General features: G+C 37.2%; 2 protein-coding genes across 4 annotated transcripts in view; one reads left to right on the top strand and one right to left on the bottom strand.

The window, feature by feature from the left end:
• The window catches only part of LOC127814286 (protein HAPLESS 2), a 51,034-nt gene extending 36,483 nt beyond the window's left edge, over nt 1–14,551 (top strand). The window contains exons 16-18 of one of the 3 annotated variants that reach the window (XM_052355707.1): nt 11,877–11,989; nt 13,762–13,862; nt 13,960–14,551. In XM_052355707.1, coding sequence (XP_052211667.1) covers nt 11,877–11,989; nt 13,762–13,862; nt 13,960–14,474 — 729 coding nt within the window. In that variant the 3' untranslated portion in view covers nt 14,475–14,551. The remainder of the gene's footprint in view (nt 1–11,876; nt 11,990–13,761; nt 13,863–13,959) is intronic. The other 2 variants (XM_052355706.1, XM_052355708.1) reach the window with 2 other exon arrangements.
• Nucleotides 14,552–14,881: 330 nt separating this feature from the next.
• On the bottom strand, nt 14,882–17,526 carry LOC127787530 (cytochrome P450 87A3-like). Its single transcript, XM_052315588.1, has 9 exons — nt 17,327–17,526; nt 16,891–17,212; nt 16,653–16,802; nt 16,108–16,359; nt 15,917–16,006; nt 15,733–15,811; nt 15,538–15,644; nt 15,278–15,405; nt 14,882–15,193 (listed from the first exon to the last, which is right to left on the bottom strand). Exons 1-9 carry the CDS (start codon nt 17,524–17,526, stop codon nt 15,094–15,096), a joined length of 1,428 nt encoding a protein of 475 aa, XP_052171548.1. The 3' UTR covers nt 14,882–15,093.
• Between the last annotated feature and the right edge of the window lie 6,080 nt (nt 17,527–23,606).

Below are 23,606 nucleotides of genomic sequence, written 5' to 3'. Positions count from 1 at the left end.
AAAATGCCCATGATACCTAGGTTCCCTAGACTTGGAATTTTCAGTTCCTGAGGATCAAAGTTAGTCATCCTCATTCTGAATGCTACAGACTTGGTTGGGTGTCAGTCTAACCAAAAATAGGCATGCAGGTGAATGTCATGAACCTAGGGTTCATTAACAGGTTTAAGAAGTAATTGGGGGGGGATTGAATTGGGGAAGAAGTCATAATTGAAATAGAACTGATAACAGAATGATTGGAGAAGGAAATGGATCAGAAATGGGGGGAAGAAATCAGTAGAAAGGGAGAGAGTAATAGAGAGAAACGGAAGGGAGATTTAGAGAGAAATGTAGAGAGGAAAATCAGAGATCCAATTATCAATTTTCAGCATGCCTTCTCCCATGGAATGGGATGAATACATATAGGTGCTGCTTGGCGTGGGTGTGGATGCAGCAGATCATCCCCTCCTCCAGCAGTTACAACAAACTATTTTGTCCTTTTCCTAAGGCCTCACACGTGACCTTTTTAATTCTAACAGAATTGATAGCTAGAATATAGGTGCAACAATTAAAGTAAAAGAAATACAGCATAGCTATTCTAATTAACTCTTGGATTGTGACAGTGAAGACTGTGCATGATTCTTTCTCCTCACATGTATTTTGGTATTAGAGTGCATGCTTCTTTCTGTGTGCATATTTTGTCTTAGTTCTCCCATCAATATCAGTGATATTTGAAATAATAATGATGGATACCCACTACTGTATGCTGGACCCCATACTCTACTCACAAGTGTAGGTTTGTTAGCCAAAGCTATCCACTAAGTTTGGTATCATTTTGAATGATAACGATGGATTTCAACTGTTATAGATGGAAAATGTATTGACAACCCAGCCATTGTTGTGGGGGATTTTTGCTGCAACTCAATGACTATTGGTCATAATCAGGCTCTAGTTTTTTCTATATGCATATTTTGGTAGGAGAGAGCTGTGTTCCAAGCTGATGACTCCAGATCAAGAACAATGGATTTAGCCCTTGGTCGCGATACAGGATGGCACAGCAAATAAGATGGGGTACCTTGTTCACTATTGCTGAATACTGTATGGCAGAAGGCATGCAGGCAAAAGCTTTAGTATGAGCTCAGTTGAAGATTGTTGGAGATTTCTTAGGATTTTTCCTAAATATCTCCTTCCTAAATATGTTGGAGATTTCCTGTTTTTATTTCTTTCTTTCCCTTTTGTATATTGTCTTTCTTTCCTTTTTTGTAATCTTGTCTGGTATATATTGTAAAGCATATACTCAGAAGAATCGTTCATTTCTTCATGGTATTAGGATCTTTTACGATTGTCTGTTGTTTTCCTGTCAGCCTTCATTGCTGACCTTTTGTTCTTCCTACTGTTTCTTGTGGCCTTCATCGCCATCACCTTTGCTGATTTGGCCTTCATTGCCATTCTTGTTCTCTTCAATCTCCTTCATTATTTTCTGGTTATTCCATGGGGAGATGTCTGAGACTTTTGAGAACATGACGTCCAATCCTGGAGTTGTTCTTGATTCACCATTGATTGGTTCAAGTGGAGAGCTTCAAATCATTAATGTTGTTTATCGCTTGAATGGGAAGAATTATCTGCACTGGTCGCAGATTGTGAGAACACTCTTGAAGGGAAAAAGGGAAGATTAGCCACTTAGATGTGACTAGTCTGAGTAGGGATGACCCTAAGTTCCAAGCATGGCATGAGGAGGACGCAATGGTCATGTCTTGGATATGGCATTCAATGTAGCTAGAGAGTTGAAGTATTTGCCTAAGGCTTAGACATATGGTCACGAGAGAGGAAGGTCGAAGAGAAGGAATATATTAATGCTTCTAGAAGATCTATAGTTAGGGATTGTAACGGTAAACACCACATGTATAAGGCGGTTACCGAGGCTAGTGTCCTTGTATTTCTTGCCCTCTATAGTCTATAAATAGAGGGTCCGAGGGGTCTCATTCTCTCCCCCAATCAGTTTTCATTTCTATCTTGAGAAAGAGTATGTGTTTGTGTGTATGTGCGAGAGAGTAAAGTATTCATTGCTTTGTAATCTCCGGGTAGGGCAGCTTGGTAATAGGGCTGTGTGTGAAATCAGTGCATGTAATCTTGGTTTTCCGTTTTCAAGATAGTGAAGAACGAGATCATTTTAGTCTGGATGTAGGTTCTCTGTTACGAGTTCCGAACTAGGATAAATTCACTTATCTTGTGTGTGAGTGCGTGCTTTGTTTTGTGTTGTTTCTTGTATCCTATTCATGTGTGAGAGGTTGTATCCATCTTGAGGGAGATTTGAGTGTAAGGGTAGATAGGAATTGTCACTACACAGAGATTAGTAGAAATCTCATATTCCTTCCTACAGTGCGAGATATTTGGGAGGCACTTGAAAAAACCTACTCCATGAAGCAAGGTGTTGTGATGATTTACGACCTAAAAAACCAAAGTTTCATCTACAATACAAGGCTCTCTCTCTCTCTCTCTCTCTATTATTGAATATTATAACTATTTATATGGTCTTTAGCTTGAAATAGATCATTATCAAGATCTTAAAATGAAGTGTGCTGAAGATGCTAAAGTTGTAGAGAATGAGAAAAGTAAATCAGACTTCTATTCAATTAGTATATTTTTCCTTTACATACTAGATCCCTATTTATCATGTACATAAAGAACAAAAATGTAAACATAAGATTTAACCCAAGAAATCAGCCCCAAATAATCAGCCTAAACCTTCCAAATATTGTGATCTCAATCACCACAATCTCCTCCAAATCCTCTTCAAATCATTCTGGATTTCAACACTCCCCCTCAAGTTGGATCATAGATGTTGATCATGTCCAACTTGCAAATAAATTCTTCAAAGCTAGATCTTTGTAATCCCTTAGTGAATATATCTGCCAATTGTTCTCTAGTAGGAATATAGATCATGCAGATTGTTCCTTTCTCAATTTTCTCCTTTATGAAATGTCTGTCAACTTCTATATGTTTAGTCCTGTTGTGCTGGATCGGATTATGGGAAATACTGATAGCAACTTTGTTGTCGCAATAGAGTTTGATGGGAATCTCTACTGTGATATGTAGCTCCTCCAAAAGCTTTTGTAACCATAACCCTTCACACATCCCTTGAGCAACAGCTCTGAATTCAACTTCAGCACTACTTCTGGCTACCATGTTCTGTTTCTTACTTCTCCATGCTACTAGATTTCCCCAAACATAAGTACAATAGCCGGTAGTAGATCTTCTATCTTCTGCTGAGCCTGCCCAATCTGCATCTGTATAGATCTCTATCTTCTTACTGTCTCCTTTCTTAAAGAATAGACCCGCCCTGGTGAGCCTTTCAGATATCTGAGAATCCTATACACTGCTTCTAGGTGACTTTCTTTTGGTGAATGCATATGCTGACTGACAACACTTACGGCGAAAGCAATGTCGGGTCCAATGTGAGATAGGTAGATCAATCTACCTACTAATCTCTGATATCTTTCTCTATCCACAGGCTTTCCATCGTCTTCCATTCTTTTTCCTACCTCAATCGGGGTATTGCTTGGCTTGCAACCAAGCATACCAGTCTCAATCAAAGGTCAAGAACGTACTTTCTCTGAGAGACACTGATTCCCCTCTTAGATCTGGCGATTTCCATTCCCAGAAAATATCGCATTTGACCTAGGTTTTTTACTTCAAACTCTGTGGCTAATACCTTCTTCAACCTCTCCACCTCTCCTATGTTATTTCCAATGAGTATGATGTCATCCACATACACAATCAGAATGGTCCTCTTACCATCATTGGATAGTTTGAAGAACATAGTATGATCTGACTGCCCCTGTTGATATCCTTGATTCTTAATTACCTTCGCAAATCTATCAAACCACGCTCTTGGTGATTGCTTGAGCCCATATAGAGATTTCTTCAATTTACATACTCTGGTTTCTTTTTCCTCCTTGTAAAACCCTGGTGGTAATGTCATGAATACTTCTTCCTCTAGCTCACCATTCAGAAAGGCATTTTTGATGTCAAATTGATGGAGTGGCCAGTCTAGGTTTGCTGCCAAAGACAAGAGAACTCGTATAGTATTCAACTTGGCTACTGGTGCAAATGTCTCGGTGTAGTCAATACCATATGTTTGGGTGAACCCCTTTGCAACTAGGCGGGCTTTGTACCGCTCTACTGTGCCATCCGCCTTGTACTTCACCGTGAACACCCACTTGCAGCCCACTGGTTTCTTCCCCCTGGGCAACGTCATCACCTCCCAAGTTCCATTTTTTTCTAATGCCCTTATTTCTTCCATCACTGCTTCTCTCCATTTTGGAATCTCCAAGGCTTCTTGAATATTCTTAGGAATCTGGGTTCTGTCAAGGTTAGACGTAAAAGCACGACACTTGGCAGAAAGGGCATTGTAAGATACAAATTTGGAAATAGGATGGAGAGTACATGAACGAGGTTGTTTTCTAAGAGCAATGGGTAAGTCATCAAGATTTTTTACCTAGTCAGGATTGGGTTTTTGCTCATGAGTATTTGAATCTATCACCGGTTCAAACTCTTTTGATGCTTCAGATGCGAGAGTCTCAACGGGCTTTGATTTAGATCTCCTTGAGTAGACAAGTGGCTCCTTGTCTATTTGTTCTTCCACATCTCCCCCTGAGTTTAAGATTCCTTCTTCGTTGGACAAAGAAGGAGATGAAGATGGTATATCATAGGGAGCAGACTCAAAGATCGCAACATCAAAGTCGGTGTCTGAGGGACGAGCTTCACTCAAGGACTCCCCCTGAGGCGAGTAGTAGGGAGTATGCTCAAAAAATGTGACATCCAGACTAACATACAATTTATGTGAAAGAGGGTCATAACACTTGTAACCTTTTTGAGTAGGAGAGTAACCAAGGAAGACACATTTGAGGGCTCTTGGATCCAACTTGGTACGTTGGGAGGCGTGAATGTGGACAAACACATGGACCCAAAAACACGAATCGGAGAGAGATGAATTGAGCTGAGAATTAGGGAAGATCTCCTGAAATTTTTTGAGAGGGGTTGCAAATGAGAGAATTCGACTAGGCATTCGGTTGATGAGGAATGCAGCAGTCAGAATGGCATCACCCCAAAAAATAATTTTCATGTGAGAGGTGAATAAGAGAGCACGAGCTACCTCAAGAATATGCCGGTTTTTCCGTTCAGCAACCCCATTTTGTTGGGGGGTGTGAACACAAGAACTCTGGTGAACAATACCTTTGGCTTGAAGATAGGAGCCCAAAGAATGATTGAAATACTCAGTGCCATTATCAGTACGAAGAATTTGAATTTTTGTGTGAAATTGGGTGTAAATCATAGTGTAGAAGTTCATGAAGACAGAACTAACCTCAGATTTATCATGTAGTAAATACACCCAACAAAGACGAGAATGGTCATCAATAAAGGTAATAAACCATTTCGTGTGGGTCCTATTGGGGACATGGAAAGGGCCTCAAAGGTCACTGTGAATCAAAGTAAAAGGCAGAGACGGTTTATAAGGATTGGAGGGAAAAGTAGTGCGAGGATGTTTTGCAAGTTCACAGATTTCACATTGTAAATCCAAAAGATTTTTATTCGAACAAAGTGAAGGAAACAAACGTTTTAGATATTGAAAATTTGGATGACCCATTCGTTTATGCCATAACAATAGGTCACTATCCCTAGGACTAGATGCAGAATTACAAAAATAAGGATGACACTGTTTACTCATGTGAGCGTCATCAAAGTAGTAGAGTCCCTCGCATTCCTTAGCATTGCCAATCGTCTTCCCCGATGATAGCTCCTGAAAGACACAATGGGAAGACAAAAAAATAGCTAAGCAATGAGATTGGTTGGTTAGCTGACTAACAAACAACAGATTGCAAGACAAATTAGGAACATGAAGGACAGACTCCAAAGTAATAAATTCAGAGATACGGATACTCCCCTTGCCAGCTACTGGGGATACAGTACCATCTGCAATTTTTACTTTCAAGTTACCGGCACAAGGTGAGTATGTGGAAAATAAATGATGGGAATCAGTCATATGATCGGATGCGCCAGAATCAATAATCCAGGGAGTACAACGCGAAGTAGTACTAAGAGCAGTCAAAAAAGTACCTTTGTGGGCTAAGGAACTTGATGAAGGAGGCGTAGAAGACTGACCCGAGGCTTGAAAGGTCGAAAAAAGAGCATATAACTTCTCAAGTTGCTCGGAGTTAAAACCCCCAGTAGGGGCTAACTGAGTATGATGGGCTGATTCTATTTGTTGTTTAGTCAAGACTTGGTACCCATGAGGTTTATTGGGCTGCCTGGGCTTCCAATCAGTAGGCTTGCCATGTAAAACCTTTGGAGTGGCCTGATTTTTTGCAATGATCACAAAAAGGCCTTTTGTTTTGTTTCAGCCCAGATGCTGTGGAAGGCCCACGAGATGAAGGCCCACGCGATACCAGGGCTGAAGCCTCAGGCCCAGCCGCACTCTTCTCCCTCAACATCACCTTCCGCCTGCTTTCTTCTCGCCGAATTTCAGAGAATACCTCCCGAATGGAAGGTAATGGCCGACGACCCAAGACTCGGCTTCTCACATCGTCGAGCTCTCTGTTGAGCCTAGCCAGAAACTCGTACACCCTCTCGTTCTCCATCTTCTTCTTGAATCGCACACTGTCACTCGTGCACTCCCAAGATTCTTCACAGCTAAGGTCCAGTTCTTGCCATAAACCCAGCATCTTCGTGTAGTATTCCGTCACTTCTCTTTCTCCTTGCTTCATCTGCCACAATTGAGTCTTTATTTCGAAGATTTGAGAGGCATTCTCGGCGTCGAAGTAGGTCTCGCGAACTGCTTCCCATACATCCTTCGCTGTCGGCAGAAACATGTATGTCTTGCCGATCGTTGGTCGCATGGAGTTGATCAAGTAGGAGGTGATGAGGGAATTCTCAAACCGCCATTTCTGGAAAGCTGCTACCTCTTTGGAAGATGGTTGTTTGATCTCGCCGGTAATGAAGCCCAATTTTCCTTTGCCGTCGATGACCAGCTTGATGGATTAGGCCCATTCTCGGTAGTTCTTCCCATTCAGCTTCTCTACGGTAAGACAAATTGAAGAGTTTTCAAACCCACCAGTCGAACCCATGGAGGGGATTATCTTTGATTCTCCCTCCTGAGTTACCGACTGAATAGATTCATGGCTGGCGGCCATGGCTTCTAGGGTTTCAGAGTAATCTGAGCTCTGATACCATGTAGAGAATGAGAAAAGTAAATCGGACTTTTATTCAATTAGTATATTTTTCCTTTACATACTAGATCCCTATTTATCATGTACATAGAGAACAAAAATGGAAACATAAGATTTAACCCAAGAAATCAGCCCCAAATAATCAGCCTAAACCTTCCAAGTATTGTGATCTCAATCACCACAATCTCCTCCAAATCCTCTTCAAATCATTCTGGATTTCAACAAAAGTACTACTTGAATTTCTTGAAAGGGATAAGATTTTTAGGTTTCTAGGAGGACTAAATATGGAATATGATCAAGTAAGAGTGTTGGGAAAGGATTGGCTACCACCTCTTAGTGAGGTTTTCTCCATCATTTGAGCAGAGGAAACTTCGAGAAATGTTATGCTCGAGACACAACCAACCAAAGGTTTTGCCATGATGTCTAAGAAAGGTACGGATGGTGGAGGAAATAAGCCATATAATCCAGAACAAGGCTAATTCCTCTAAACAATCCAACCGAGATGGATTGTGGTGTTCTTATTGCAAAAAGCCTCAACATACAAGGGATAACTACTTCATGCTTCATGGGAAGGCTCAAGTATTGGCTAGGAATGGTGGATTCAAAGGACAAAAGTAGTGCCAAGCCAATCTTGCTAATAAGGAGGATATTTCTCAAGAGGAATTAGCTCTCAGTAGAGAACAATTCAGCAAAAAGGACATTGAAAGGCTGAAAGGTTTGCTAAACTCCCTCACTAAGACTTCTGGTACATGTTCATTGGCTTAGAATGGTAAGTGTCTCATTTCTGATTTCTCTAAAGCTTCCAACATCTTCCATTCCCAATCATGGGTCATAGACTCTGGTTGGTTCTACCGATCATATGACTTGCTACCCAAATAAATTTTACAATTATATGCTTGTCCCTGAAAATTGAAAGATCTTTGTAGCTGATGGATCATCTATTCCAATTGCTAGTCATGGCAACATTAAAGTTACCCCTCTCCTTTTCTTACCTATGTCCTACATATTCCCAAACTATCAACCAATCTTCTCTCCATCTCCAAGATCACCAAAGACCTAAATTGTACAATCATATTCTTTGATACTCATCGTGTTTTTTAGGATCGGACCATGGGGAAGACGATTGAATTTGCTAAGGAAAGGAATGGGTTGTACTATCTTAAAGGGACTAAAAGTGACTTAGATGGCCAGAATCGTTGTTACTATGCTCACTTGATAATACATCCATCTCTCCAAAAAGGTCTAAAATTTGGCTTAATCATTTGAGACTTGGTCATCCTTCTTTTCAGCTTCTTATTTACATTGTGATGTGAGTTTGCAAAACATCATCGTGTATCTCACCCTTTAGGTTCAATAAAATCATCTAAACCTAATGTTTGGGTTTCGTCCAAAATTCCTAATATTATTGGTGTTAGGTGGTTTGTTTCATTTATTGATGGTTGTACTTGCACAACTTGATTGTATCTTATGAAAGAAAAATCTGATGTGACCAAAATTTTTCTTGTATTCCACGGTATGATCAAAATTCAACCAATTTTTAATCTCTTTCTGTCAAAAGCAAGGAATAGTTTATGAATCCTCATGTGTTGACACTCCCCAACAAAATGGAGTTATTGAATGCAAAAGTAAACATCTCTTAGAGGTTACTAGGGCGTTACTTTTTCAATCTAATGTTCCTAAACTTCTTTGGAGAGAAGCAATTTTAACCGCTACCTATTTGATAAATAGGCTTCCTTCTCGTGTCATTGGCAATCAAAGCCATCTAGGTATGTTTTGTCAATTTTATCATAAGAGTGTCAACCCAAGTTGTTTATCCCCAAAAATATTTGGTAGTACTTCGTATGTTCATGTCCATAAACAACATCGCACTAAGTTAGATCCTCAAGCCCCAAAGTGTGTTTTCATTGGATATTCTAGTCATTAGAAAGGGAATAAATGCTACCATCCTCCTAGTCAAAAAATCTTTGTCAATATGGATGTCATTTTTTCTTAAACTAAGCCCTTCTACTTAGACTAATTCTCTCATCTTCAAGGGAAGACTTCCAAGAGACAATGAGAGTGTGGATTTGACTTTTCCTGATTAGTTTCTACCTAGTCAAGCATTGATATAGTAGCCTTCACTCACACAGGCTACACACACACACACTTGAACTTCCTAATACTGATGAACTCTTAGAATCCAAGCCATTCGAACCAGAACCACCTTAACTAGAACTAAAATCTTAAAATGTCCCCTAGGAACAATAGCAGTCACAACCAAATCAATCATCCAAAGAATTGAAAGTTTATTCAAGAAGTGTACAGCCCAATCCGGACCAATTACAGATCCATGACTTTGAACCAAGTCCAGGTACTGAAATAACACTTTCTCCTTCATCTATTAGTGAGCAATTTGACCTTGATCTTCCTATTGTAGTAAGAAAAAGAACCAGAAAATGCACTCAACATTTTGTGTCTCTAAACTGATTGTCTCCTACATAAAAGCTTTCTTACCACTCTAGATTACATTAATATACCAAAACAATTCATGACACTTTAAAGAATAAGAAGTGGGCACAAGCCATGAAAGAGGAGATGAATGCACTAGAAAAAAAAGATCAAACTTGGGAGATTGTGCCTCGGCCTTGAGGCAAGAAACCTGCGGTATGTAGATGAGTCTATACTTTGAAGTATAAAGTTGATGGTTCTCTTGAATGGTACAAGGCAAGGTTGGTTGCAAAGGGGTATACTCAGACATATAAAATTGATTATCTTGAAACCTTTGCACCAGTAGCCAAGATAAACACTGTGAGGGTCCTATTGTCTTTAGCAACATACTTTGATTGGAATTTACAACAATTTGAAGTGAAGAATGATTTTCTTCATGGGGATTTGGAAGAAGAAGTGGCCACTTTTTTTTATGGAACAATCGGACTAGGTAAGGTGTGCTACCTAAAGAAAGCACTATATGGATTGAAGCAATCTCCTCAGGCATGGTTTGGGAGATTCACAGAAGTTATGCTGCAAGTGGGATATAAACAAAGTCAAGGGGATTATACGTTGCTTATTAAACATACCCTACTTGTTTATGTTAATGATATAATTGTTATTGGAAATGATAAAATTGGAAAAAAAAAAAAAAAGGGCATTAGAGATTGCTTGCTTAGCCTATGAATTTGAGATTAAGGAGTTGGGAAGATTGAAATATTTCCTTGGGATTGAGGTTGCTTACTCCAAACAAGGAATCTTTCTCTCTCAAAGGAAATATGTTTTAGATTTACTCAAAGGAGACTAGAAAGCTTGGTAGCAAATCAACAAATGTCCTTACTGAACAGAACCACAGATTAGGCAAAGAAGAAACTGGCAGTGTTGTGGACAAAGAGAGCTGCCAAAGACTTGTTGGGAAACTAATTTATTTATCACCCACAAGGCCAGATATAGCCTATGTTGTCAGTGTAGTTAGTTAATTTAAGCATGATCCTAAGGAAGAGTATCTGCAAGTGATTCAGAAAGTACTTCAGTATCTCAAATCTAAACTTGGGAGAGGATTATTATTCCAAAAAGGTGGTGAGCTAACCCTAGAAGTTTAAACAGATGCAGACTATGTAGGCTCCCTTATTGATGGAAGGTCTACTACAGGTTATTGCATGTTCCTAAGAGGTAATCTTGTGACATGGAGGAGCAAGAAGTAGTCCATGGTTAGCTAGGTTAAGATTTACTAGTTATTGTGGCTAAAAATAATCCTTGATGACTTAAGGATTAAAATAACTGGGCTTATGAAGCTATGTTGTGATAACAAGTTGGCCATCAGCATTGCACACAATCCTGTCTAACATGATCAAACTAAGCATATAGAGATCAATAGACACTTCATAAAGGAGAAGCTCGACAGTGGGCTGATTAGCACTCCGCATGTGTCATTGTGTGATCAATTAGCAAATGTTCTCACTAAGAGACTTCCTACTACACGATTTTAGTAAATAATATGCAAGCTGGGAATGAAAGATATCCACTCACTAGCTTGAGGGAGAATGTTGAAGATTGTTCAAGATTTCTTAAGATTTATTCCTAAATATGTTGGAGATTTCCTTTCTTGTTTTAGGAAATAGGAGATTTCCCATTTTTCTCTCTTTTTCCTATTTCTTTCCCTTTGTATATTGTCTTTCTTTCCCTTTTTGTATATCTTGTCTAGTGTTTCAAAATAGAAAAATCATTCCTTTCTTCAGGGTCATATAGGACTCTTATGAGAATTTCCATTAAACAACAATAAAGAAGTAACATGTTGGGAATGTGAGCATGAATAAATTACATTATTTATCCTGACCTAAAAGCCGAGCAGATGTGATATAAAATGATGAGACTGCAGTCTGAAGAGCGGACTTTGGCATTGGTTATCTCATCTTAATTTTTAAGGGAAATACTATTTAACACCATAGATTTTTCTATAGCCATAAATCACTTTACTCTCTAATTGACCCCAAAAAGTGTACTACGGATAATCATCATTAGTTACTTAAAAATATAAAAGAGAGTTGCTGTGATATGGTCCCTTAAGATATTAGCTTTTGGATTCAATAGCTAGCCTTGTGTTAAAGTAATTTACCAATGATGAATGCACATACACTGCCAGAAGTATGACTGGAAATTGACTCTTATGATTTCCTTGGATGATAAAAATTATTATTTTTGTTACAGATTCCCTTCCAACCGCCAAAGACCAGTATAAATAGTTTCTTTGAATCGATTGAGATCCTGTGGAACAAATTCTGGAATGGCTTGGCAGATTTTGTCACTGGCAAGACTTGCAGGTATTTATTTTGGGAAGGAGTATTCGAATTTTATTATATATCCCAAATCTGCTTCTTATCCTTTGAATTTTAACTGTTAATAATGCTATGGGTGCTCAAGAAAAAATGTACACTGGGATTCTTTTTATTCTTCTAATAGATTGTTAGCTATACTTTAATGTGGTTAATTTGAGTAGTCTTCTCTCATGCTGTTGTTGCCAATGTATTTGTATACTATACATGCTGCACTTGGTTTAATTTTGTTTTCTACAATAAGAGATTGGTAGGTATAAATTTTACCTTTTATATGATAGGCACGGCAGTTGTTTATATACTGTGGAAATATGTTTACATCTATATTGTGGTGGAAAATTATTGATTTGGGAGTTCTCATCCAAAACAGCAATAGTAGTTATTGTGAGGTAATAAATTATATTTTTAAAGAATGGGGATAACCACACATGATGAACTTTTTGATCTTAATCTTGAAGTACTGATTTTTAATCAGTCTTCTTTTTTGGATACTGGTGTTGATATCTATACCATTAGTAAAATTCAGTACATGAGTTTGGTATACAAAACCCTGTTAAAATTTTGAATTCCAAAAATACTCTTTACGTTAATAGCTCAATAAATTATTATTTTTTATTAATTTAATACTCACTTTTCTAATTTATTTCATTTTGTGTTTCCATATTGTCTAAGTTGGTTTTACTATTCCAACTATGTGATGGAATATGACCAGATCAATTGTCTTCATTTGTCACCATCTCATGAAACTTGTCTCTAATGGAGATGGTGTTAGAACTTTATCTCGTCATTCTTTCACTAGAGGATTGCATCAAGAAGAGCATCCAACGAGAAAAATTTGCCTCATTGTTCATTTGCATGGATTTGTCTTGTCAATGTGACTTTTAGAAGTCAATTGACATTGTGAATGTTGTGTCATTGACTCTAACTTACTTACGATAAAGTGCAATGATGATGATACATTTTGCTTAAAGTTTAGTTCTTACTTTCTTAGTGGAACTGAATAGCATATTTTATTTCCTCCTTTTTTTTAACTCTGCAGTTAACAGTACTAGTGCAGATAATGCACTGAGTATTTGGAGGGGATCTAAGCAAACATATATATGTGCAATACTGTTTGTTCCATAATAGAATTTATTCTTTTTCCATATATTGACGCCATTGCTTTTAGCTTGCTAATTACTATACTGTTTAAATTGAATTTATTTAGTGCCCATGTAGGACGTGGCATGCAATGAACATTGATAAGGACGAGTATAATTCTTACAATATGCTGAAGGCATGTCTGATAATTCAAGTTTACTATTATGTTACACACAACTTGCATATCATATTCCTGCATTATGCAGTTTGTTGGTAGAGGGTCAAGTCATCATGCCTTCTTTTTGGGGGGTGGGGAGAGGAGTGTTTAGAGCGGAACCAGTGAGCTCCAAAACCATTTCATTCTTCTACCTACATGAAGACATGCTTTATATACATACTTGCTTCCTGTGGTCATATGGATTTGTTTCTGTATCTTGCTAAATGAATATGGCATGGTACCCGTGGTGCAACTCCACACTCTGAACATTGCCAGTAGAAAAAGTGAATTTTGTTCTCTCTTTAGCAATTTATTAATGGGCATTGCACGTGAAAATGGGACCTCTGGTTGTGCAGCTTTTGTCTATCTGATGGCAAAACCGTTTTGATTTCTAGCTTGTGTCATTGATATTGTTATTGAGGTAGAATTTCTGATGATATTTTGTGGTTTTTGTGTTGAGCAGAAGCAAGTGTTCTGGTTTTTTTGACTTCAGCTGTCACATTCAGTATATTTGCATGAGTTGGATGGTGATGTTTGGTCTACTTTTGGCAATTTTCCCTACAGGTGCTAGTCCATCAATTTTCCCAAAATGCTGTCTAGTTGTTGATGATTATATTTAGGGCAAGTGAGAATTCAGTATTGCATTTTTCTGTTGTTGCAGTGGTGGTTCTACTCTGGCTTCTACATGAAAAAGGCCTCTTTGACCCTCTCTATGACTGGTGGGATCATCATTTTCGGGCTGATGAACAAAGACTTTGCAATATGCAGAAGCATGGATTTGATGCTGATGTTTCCAAGTTTCATATTAGAAAACACAAGAGGCAGGGAGGAAGGTATCACATGCATAATATCCCAAAGAAGCGAAGAAGTGTTCATCGCGAGCATGGACATAAGCATTCAGAATATGACACTAATTATCATTACCATCTTCACCATGTCCATAAGGATAAGCACAAGCATGGACGGGCCATGGGCACCAATGTCATGCAGAAGTTGTACTTGGACAAAGAGCAGGATGACCATACTGTGCCCCGTAGATGCAGAAAAGGAAATAAAACCATTGGAGGACTGCCAAATATTACCAGATATATTCGTGATGAAAATAAAGAGGATTACTACAAGCACAAAAATGAAATTTTGCGTGAAAAACATTTTCATGTTAAACATAGGGAATAGTGGGTTTTGAATAGATATCAATGCTGGTTACAGTTTATTAAATACTTCTCTGATTTCAGAGCAAAGCTCTTCTTCATTCTGTCTTCTCTTTATCCCTTTGTTTATTTATTTGATTATTTCTCTTTATCCATCTGTGCGTGTTTGGGGATGGGGGGAGGGGGTGCATAGAGGAAGCGAGAAGACCAAGCCAGATGTAAACTTCTGATGAAAGAGATAATACACACAAAAAGATGATGCAAAAACATATACAGTATTTGCTACAGGTACTTCCTGTATAGATGAATACTAACGTATGGGGAGCTTGGAGATTGCTTTCTGTTCCCTCAGGTTTTCATATTCTTACAATACTAGTGTTAGTATATAGTGAACACAAAAGCAAGATTAAATACTTTTTATGCAGTGCTCCGCAAAAATATTTTCAGCTCATTCAGGAGAGGCCACGGTGAATGCTTCCTCCCTTCCCTCCACTTTGGATGTACTCTTGCCAGTCATCTCTTTAACTACTTCAGAGTAGCAATTCTGTTGACTAAGGTGCTAAGTTGGAGTCTCTTGGCATTGTCCCTCTAGCCGGAAAAAAAATGACTTGCCTTTGCATCAACTGGAGGTTTCTGTTGGCTCTTTATTTTGGTCCATTTCTCTCGGACAACTGAACATGAAAACCATTAGGAAACTGCAGACCAGGAGTTCGGACAATGTTTCCTCCTTTGATTGCTCGCCATCTGATAATTTCAAATATGAATGGTTTAGTCTGTTTCTTTCGTATGCATAATAGTTGCTTAGACATAAATAATTGAATCTTTTACCTGTATTTTGTAACCAAGCAGTGGAGAAAGACAGCCATCTGCACTTTGGTGAAGTCTGTTCCAACACAAAACCTCATTCCACCCCCAAAAGCCATGAAATTTTTTGATGCACCATGCAATTCCATTCCCTGAGCGTCATAAATTTTCATAAGATATTCAAAAGTGTGAGTAATAGTCGGTCTCTGGTTAGCAGTGAACTGAGGGGGGTGCAAATAAAAGAAATGGAGCAAAAGCAGGTAGTTTTGGAACAATAAACTTACTTCCCATCTCCATGGATTGAAGTGCAGGGGATCTTTGTACTTGGCAGGGTTCAAGTGTACAGCTGGAGGACAGACCATGACCGCCCAACCAGCTGGAATAGTATAGCCTGCATTTCTCCCAAGTTTTATATTGAGGTATGTCAAAATGAGCTTACTTTTCAATTACAAGAAATGACCAAATATGTATGGACTTACCTTTAAAATTGATTTCTCTTAATGCTTTTCTGAAGATAGCCGGAACTATATTTGCCAGCCGCACTGTTTCATTGATGAACTGCAGTTTTGACTTCGACGATTACGACCATATAATTTACATACTTGTATATCTTTCTTTGAACCAGCAAAAATAAGAGTAAAAATTCAAGGTGACTTAACCCACCTGGAACGTGAACTTCATTGATTTATATTCTTTCCATGTAAGTCCAGAATTTGGATTTTCCCGTCTTCTTAGAATTGCTTCGTGTTCTTCCTGTGGGCGGAGTCAAAAGTATGTCCAGTTGGACTTACACAATAGAATATAAGATAAAAGAATGATGGATTTTTATGCTGGAACAAATGGCACCCACTTACTGTTAATTCCTTGAGTACAAGAGGATGGTCCAGAAGAAATTTGGCGGCCATAGTTAGAGCCAACGAGGTTGTCTCGAAGCTGGCAAATAGTAGCACAAACATTAGATCCAGTGCGATTTCCTCTGTGACAATTGTGTCCTCTTTCTTGAGTTCTTCAAGGACATAATCAAAGAAATCATCTGCCTGCTCCCTAGGCTTTGTCCGTCTTTCCTGTAACATGTTCTTCAGCATCGTCATTGCCTTACTTCTTCCCTGGACAAACTCAAATAAGTTTAGAAAAATGAACTAGATGTCTTTACAAAATCAATATTCAGCATGACTTTCCAACTGCAGTGATTAAAGAGTTATATAATATAGCGCATGGGATCATTGGCCTTGCTGAAGATTGTATTCTTACTGACGATTAACCCAACTTATCTAAACCTTTCAACATACACTTGGACAAATCTTTAGTTGTCCTCATTTCCATCCTTCTTTAATGGATAGGAACTTAAAACAGTTGCAGTACCCTCTAATCAAGATGGTATAGAAAGGATTTTAGATACCTGTAAGCACTTATTGTACGCTGTTCCAGGAATGTTCAGAGGAAAGGAAATTAATCCTTGTATGAAAGCTACAAAATTCTCCCTCAAATTTTCAGATGACTTCTCTGGATCATAACTTATCAACTTCTTTGCAGTCAGATCAAATATTAACTGTGATTACCATATTATGGTAAGAAATCAGTCAACAAAATGTTGGTGAATTTCAAATAACAAAATGCCATTATCAGAAGAAACTTACACTTGCAGTAGCATCCTTTAAATCAACTGAATCCTGACTCGACCACCTCTTTAGGTTTGTAGAGGCTGCTTGTTCAACCTCAGGGAGCATTTTCTTCAGGCTCTCAGGACCGAATAAATTCAGCACCATGTTCTTGAGGTACCTGTACATAAACCCGTGCAGGGAACCCACATTTTGTCGTCCAAAGATCTCCGTGAAAGTATCTGGGTACCAGCTCTGGAATAATTGCCCCTCTTGTTGGAAGATGAAATAACTAAAATCAGGGTCTGTTGATACAATAACTGATCTTCCTACCAAACTTGTTCGGAATATTGGACCGTACCTGAAAGTGACAGTGAAACATATTGTAAGGAGATAAGCCTGAGGATGCAAATACTGGTGATGTTGATTGAAGTGCTTAGTGAACAAGTTATTGATAGAGATACTAGGATATTACCTTTCCATCCTCTCTTCAATGAAAGGAGGTATGTCAAATGAAGTGTTGGGGGCAAAGAACTGAAGACTCTCACCTAAGAGTGGTAAACCCATGGAACCTGGTGGAAGTTGTCCGCTGCACCTGGGATTCATCCATCTGTAAACCCAATGCGTGATGCTTATAACAGCCAAAGCTACGATGCACAGAGCAATTGGCCCCATATACACTTTTAATGAATAGAAGAAAGCAAGAGAAGATCTTTAGGAATAATTATATAGCTCGATGGATTTCCCAGAAAAAAATGAAGTGTATGGCAGAAAATAATAGGTTCAGGGGGAAATGTGGGAAGAGAAGATAAACTGCTGGCTTGTGTCTTGAGTATTCAAGCGGAGGACACTTAAATAGGCAGGCCGGAATGTACAAACTAATTAGAATTATATTATTAAGTCTGTACAAACTAATTAGAATTATATTATTAAGTCTTAGTTCTTGTGAGGTTAGTTGCTCAAAGAGCTGTACAAGTAGTTGGAGATAAGAATACTATAGGTAGAATAATTTTGTCTGGAGACTACCCATTATCTTTTTGTCAACGCCATTTATAAAAATCTGTGTAAAAGCCTAGCATGACGATGAAGCTTACAGGATGTTTCCTCTCTCTCTCCTGTGTTTTTGTAATTTTAGAGTGACAGTACATATGGAACAAAAAAGAAAGGCCACCAGGCAGGGAAAATGCCTTTTTTAAGGAGATTTTGCAGAATAGAAGGGCTCTTTCTAGATTTGAGAAGGTAGAGGTTCAAAGGATCTGCCTCACTCAACTAAGTATGAAACCAATCTTCAGTGGATCATTAAATTCTAGAATCTAATGGGTTTCAGCAGCTTACTAAATCCTCATGTTATCTATGCTAAATACAGTCGTATCTATGAGAAGGTTCCATGAGGGTGTCGATTTTGTCTTTCACTTTTGTTCTTCTTTTTATTTTTTAAAATTTTGGAATTAGATCTCTTAGATCTTCTTTAGCTGTACTCCTTCCCTCTTTAAAATTCCATATCTCACTTACATCACTAGTTATCTTGCTTGATGTTCTTGAGATCCCAACAGCTTCTGTATCCGTTTTCTTATTTCTTTCATCAGTTACTTTATTTTATTTTTTAATTCTTTTCTTTGCAGCTTAAAGTGTAGGAAGCAAAGCTAGTTCATCGAGTTAAATCCCATTATGACGCATAGAGCACCACTCCACCGGCTCTTTGAGCCACGGCCTCAGTTCCATCAACAAACTATTACAATGTAGGTAGGTTACTGTTTTATGACTGCCCATTCTATAAAATTGTGCATGTATGATATTAATTCAATTTAAAGCACAATATTAGACGTAATTTCATATATAGAATAGAACTTGGGATTTTCAGGTCTAAAAAACATGAGCGTGGGGATCATAAAATCTTGTCTGGTTCAGGGTTTTATGATTCTTTTAACAAAACCCGTGTGCAGGCAATTAATGGAGTCAAAAGGAACATTTTGGAAATTGTCTTAAAGGTGATGCCATTGCTTCTTTTCCAAGGCGGTGTTTGGATGCTCCTTTCTTGCAAGTGCTTGTTTGCTTTTTCAATAATGCAAAAGAAGCCATGCCATGCTAGATTGTCAAACACTTGTGCAGGCCATTCTGCATTTAGCATATGAAATCCATCCCATTGTACATATAACTAAACACACCGCCTTAAGTTTTACCCTTTCGGTGATTTGTTTCTCTTTATTATTATTTTCTAACTTAAAACGGTCTATTTAGCAGCGAAGAAACAAATTATTGAATGAATTGCTTAATATGAAGACAAAGATCGCTTAACTGCTTGGCATGGGCTCGGAAAGGTCTCGTTTGGGGATTGCACACGGCAATGACAGGTCAGTTTGCCCTTATTTTTAGGGCTTTATATAAGCAACTATGGTTTTATAATATACTACAAAGAAGTGTTGGTATGGAGTCTCAAGTTATCTGGACCCTGCAAAGAATGTTATTCTAATGGCTGGGGAATATCCCACGTCTGATGGGAGAGTTGGACTAATGGGGTCCTCCCTGTCCTCCTTGTAGAGTGCACTGATCCATTGGTAGGATCCCACATGCAGAGGGTCCATATCAGGAAGATCTCATACGCATAATTTATAGATAGGATTAGGGGTGTGCCTGGATTCTTTAATTTGGTTTTCCAAAGCTGAAAATTTTGGGAACTTCAAAATCAACAAGGCATTTTCTTTTGTTTTTTTTTTCTTCCAACCTTGGGTATATATTAAACTTTGCTTCCAAAGTAATAGTTTTATAATTGCATTTTCTTAAATTGATTTAATTTTGAAAATCATAAAATAGCATTCCAGAACTGCAACCAATGAGCCCCTAGTTTGTTACCAATATGCAAAAAAAAAAAAAAAAAAAAAAAAAGAAGAAGAAGAAAGGAGATGACAGAAAAGGTGATAGGTTTCCACTGAATAGTCAATTAGCATATACATCCGCGAGTGATTTAGGGGCCCCTAATCATGATTTACCCTTGCCAGCTGCCCAGTTAAAACTTACATAAACTTCAACTCCGGTGCTAATCTAGCATGGGGCAGGAACTCTGTTTTTTCAGATAGTATTTTTTACACAATTCTATGCTCTTCTTTTATAAAAAGACTACTTTCACGACTTAAACCGGTGACTCAATCTAGCATTAGCAACTAATGAAACTAAACGTGGACTAGATTAGGATGGTCTCTTACCCAATAATTCTGTTGATGATGCTCATATAGCATCAATGCTGCAAAAACATCTCGAAGATTGTTGTGGTATGAGGTCTTTTTTTTTTTTGTGGGTTTATTATCATACGTGGCTTGAGAGTCTGTACTCTGAGACTCTCTACTGAAAGAATACAGTTTATACAAGCCAATGAAGTAATAAGGGATTCCTTCAACTAGCTGGTTTGAGAAACTGTAGGAATAATGCAATTAAAAAAGGCTTCTTAAATGAAATAAGCCCTATTCCCCTATGGATTGAACTGGAAACTGTACGAGTCATTCCGAAACTAATAATTATCACAGGATGCTGCACATGGCCCCAAACCCATTAAATATTAAAGCTATAATATAAATATTAGTATAAGCTTCTCCAGGGGCGAGAAATTCTAGGCCGAAGTTGTTGTTCTTGTTTGGGCCACATATAGACAAATGTATCATCAATTTAACTATATACATAGCCCAGAAACAGTGATCTTGGTCAAATTGTGAATAGCAGCTTTATGACCATCACTGTAATTGTCAACTCTTTAGTGCTTTAGGTCATCACCTAACTATTATATGTGAAACTTGTAGAGTCCTACAACTACATGCTCCGCCTAAAATCCTAGTTGTAAAACAAGAGATCATTACAATAGTAGAACTTTCCGTTTGCCACATATATTAAGTGTAGCACTTCAATTTTTTTATGTCACGCAGATCTTGAGGGGATTATTTTAAAGTATAAAGCATAATTAGAAACTTAACTACAGTTGTACTTATGTCCTAAACAATTAATCCCAATAAGCTGGAAGAGAAGAGAAACTAATGCTGCAACGTGTAAGCAGCTGCGGTGAGGGCTTGTTAAGATTTTGCTAAATTTAGGATCTCTACCTTAAAAAAATAGAGCTTGTTTTGCGTTTTTAGATTGCTTGGTCAAAAGAACTGTTTTCTTCTGAATCTATTGTGTGTGTGGTGATGAATAGGTGGCGTAAACTCCAACCAAATAGTTGTCTCCCTTTTCTGCTACCGCCGCGAGCATAAGGGGCGACCCTCTAGTTGCACTGCACGTCACTTCCTTCAGATAAGTTCAAACTTCAAACTCTCTCTCTCTCTCTCTCTCTCACTAGATATATACATATATATATATACACACACGCGCGCGCGTACAAAATATGTTTTGCTTACACATATTTAGGACGATGCATTAATCAAGTGCAGTTAGCATATAGGAGAGCCTGCCACGTTCACAATCTCACAGCCACTCTTTGTTTGAAGTACAAAAATAGAACTTATAAAATAATAGGGTAAATTTCACCTTACGTCTTGACGTTTAACAAAATAAAAAATTATTTATTTATTTATTTATTTTTGTTTTTGAAAATAGTATCAATCTTTTTATTTTTGTAACTGAGGTTTTCACCTACGAGAAACCATTTCAAAGTTTTTTTTTTTTTCTTTTTTTTTTTTTTTGGGGGGGGGGGGGGGGGGTGTTATGAAATTTCTTATAAACCTTTTGAGGTACAAGTAAGATTTTAGATAATGAAAAGTCTTAGTAAAATTTAAAAAAAAAAAAAAAAGCTAAGGTGTGAGATTGGGGTGGGAATGTGAGAAATCAAAAACAAAGGGATCAAAATGTACTTTTCGAAAATCCTACTACATAGCAACTTGCTCTTTCCCTACTATCACCCCGGCGATGCTGAATTCTTTCCCTACTATCACCCCGGCAATGCTGAATTTTTAGAAGAGATCTGACCTAAAAATGAAGAAATAGAGAAAGAATGGCAAAGATCGAAGGATTTGAGCAATTTGATAATTGATTTCAACTATAAAAAAAAGAGTGTTCTTGACTAAGGGTTTTGGGTGTGCAATCAATTCGTTTTGATATATTTTAAGTATTATTGTTAGAAGATTTTTGGTGTGAATAAAAAAAAATAATAATACGTTGTAAAAGGGCAATGAAATGGTGAATTTTTTACGGAGTTTAGCAATATCATCGAAAAGTTGTGAGCCACTAGAAAAATTAGTTTGATGATTGATTTGCAGTCCGTTTGAAACAAGAATGAAAGAAAATGAAAGAGATGAAGGAGATAAGAAAAATAAAAAGAATAAAAGAATTGATGCATTGCAATTAGCCAACAAGAAGAAGATAGTTGGAAAAGATGATCAAATATGGTGTAGTCGAGCACGTAAATCACACATGCTAAAGTGAGGCTAGCATGGAATAGGGTGCATGCAATGCTTGCACTAGTGTGAAAAAGAAAAGAATAGTGCAAAAAAATAAGAAAAATTATAAAAAAAAAACTAAAAAAATTATTTTGGAAGGAAATTTCAAGTGAACAAGAAATGATCGAGATTTGAAAAAACACATCAAGCTCATCAAAGTGCGAACAAGGGATTAGAAGTTGACATGGTGTAAAAGATTGTCAATTTTCTTTCAAAATAATTGATATCGATATTTTATTTGTATAACTGATATAAAATTATATATAATTGCATAACTTATATTGAATAATATGTGGTAAAACATAAAAAATGATCTTGCACATGGCAATTACTAATTTTGAGAAGTTCATGTAAATATGCAATTTATAATACTTTTAAATATTGAAATATTTATTCCTATCATGGGTCTTATGCAAAAATATTGTTAAAACATATAATAAAATGCATATTTATAAATATTTATTCATGTATGCCAAAAATGATCCAACAACTATTTGTTGCTACCATTGTTTGACGACTCTCAAAATTATGTATATTTATAAATTTACTCTTAAAATTTACGTTGCAATAAACATATCATGATGTAATATGTGCTAAATAAAACACGACACCTTTATTGCTAAGTCCTTGGCTAACCACGAAAAGGCCCACAACTATAAGATCTCCACCAAAGCCTAAAGAACTCACTTGAGGATTTTATTAAGAATTTTGTCTGATTATTACAGGCTTACTTTATATAAAAAGTAAGATCTTGACAGATAAAAATATTTAATACCTAAAAATTCAATACTATTCATTTCACTCTCTCTAAGTATTAACTTGATTGTCAGATGCCACAACCCCACGCTTCAAGAGAATCCATGTCAAGCATACTAGCTAATCTTCCAACATAATCAATTTATTGTGAATAATTGTTTGTATATATATATTATTTTGTATAAAAATATATATGATAGCAGAAAGGAGAGATTACACCGTATGAGTTGTATATGTAGTATTGCTGTTTTTATATGAAAATAACTATATTCAATGTTAATTAAGAAATATTTAACTTCAAAGGGGAAGGGTGCAATAATTAATACCATGTGGGAAACTTATTTTTGTTGGTTTGTTTCACTTAATTATTATGTGGGAAGTTCACTTGAAAAATTTTAAAAAACATAAGATGATAATCATGATGATTTCTTATGGGAGGCTGATTGGAAATTTGATTTGATTTAATTCCATAAATGCTGCAAGTTAAAAAAAAAGAAGGAAGGAGCCCATGTTTTACTACTTTATGGGTGGATTCTTAATATTTGTATTTTATTAAATATTATATTATATTTAGTTTCTATG

The sequence above is a fragment of the Diospyros lotus genome, chromosome 12 (genome assembly GCF_014633365.1).
Source record: "Diospyros lotus cultivar Yz01 chromosome 12, ASM1463336v1, whole genome shotgun sequence".
In the NCBI taxonomy this organism is placed as follows: domain Eukaryota; kingdom Viridiplantae; phylum Streptophyta; class Magnoliopsida; order Ericales; family Ebenaceae; genus Diospyros; species Diospyros lotus.
The sequence above is the reverse complement of the archived record's forward strand: the minus strand, read 5'-3'. Positions and strand labels throughout refer to the sequence as shown.

Excerpts from the sequence above, each read along its gene's own strand:
- LOC127787530 (XM_052315588.1), bottom strand. The coding sequence starts at position 17,526 with ATGGGGCCAATTGCTCTGTGCATCGTAGCTTTGGCTGTTATAAGCATC. Across the intron at positions 16,803-16,890 it reads TAAAGGATGCTACTGCAAGT|TTAATATTTGATCTGACTGC; the intron begins GTAAGTTTCTTC and ends TGGTAATCACAG. Across the intron at positions 15,194-15,277 it reads TGCTTGGTTACAAAATACAG|ATGGCGAGCAATCAAAGGAG; the intron begins GTAAAAGATTCA and ends TGAAATTATCAG.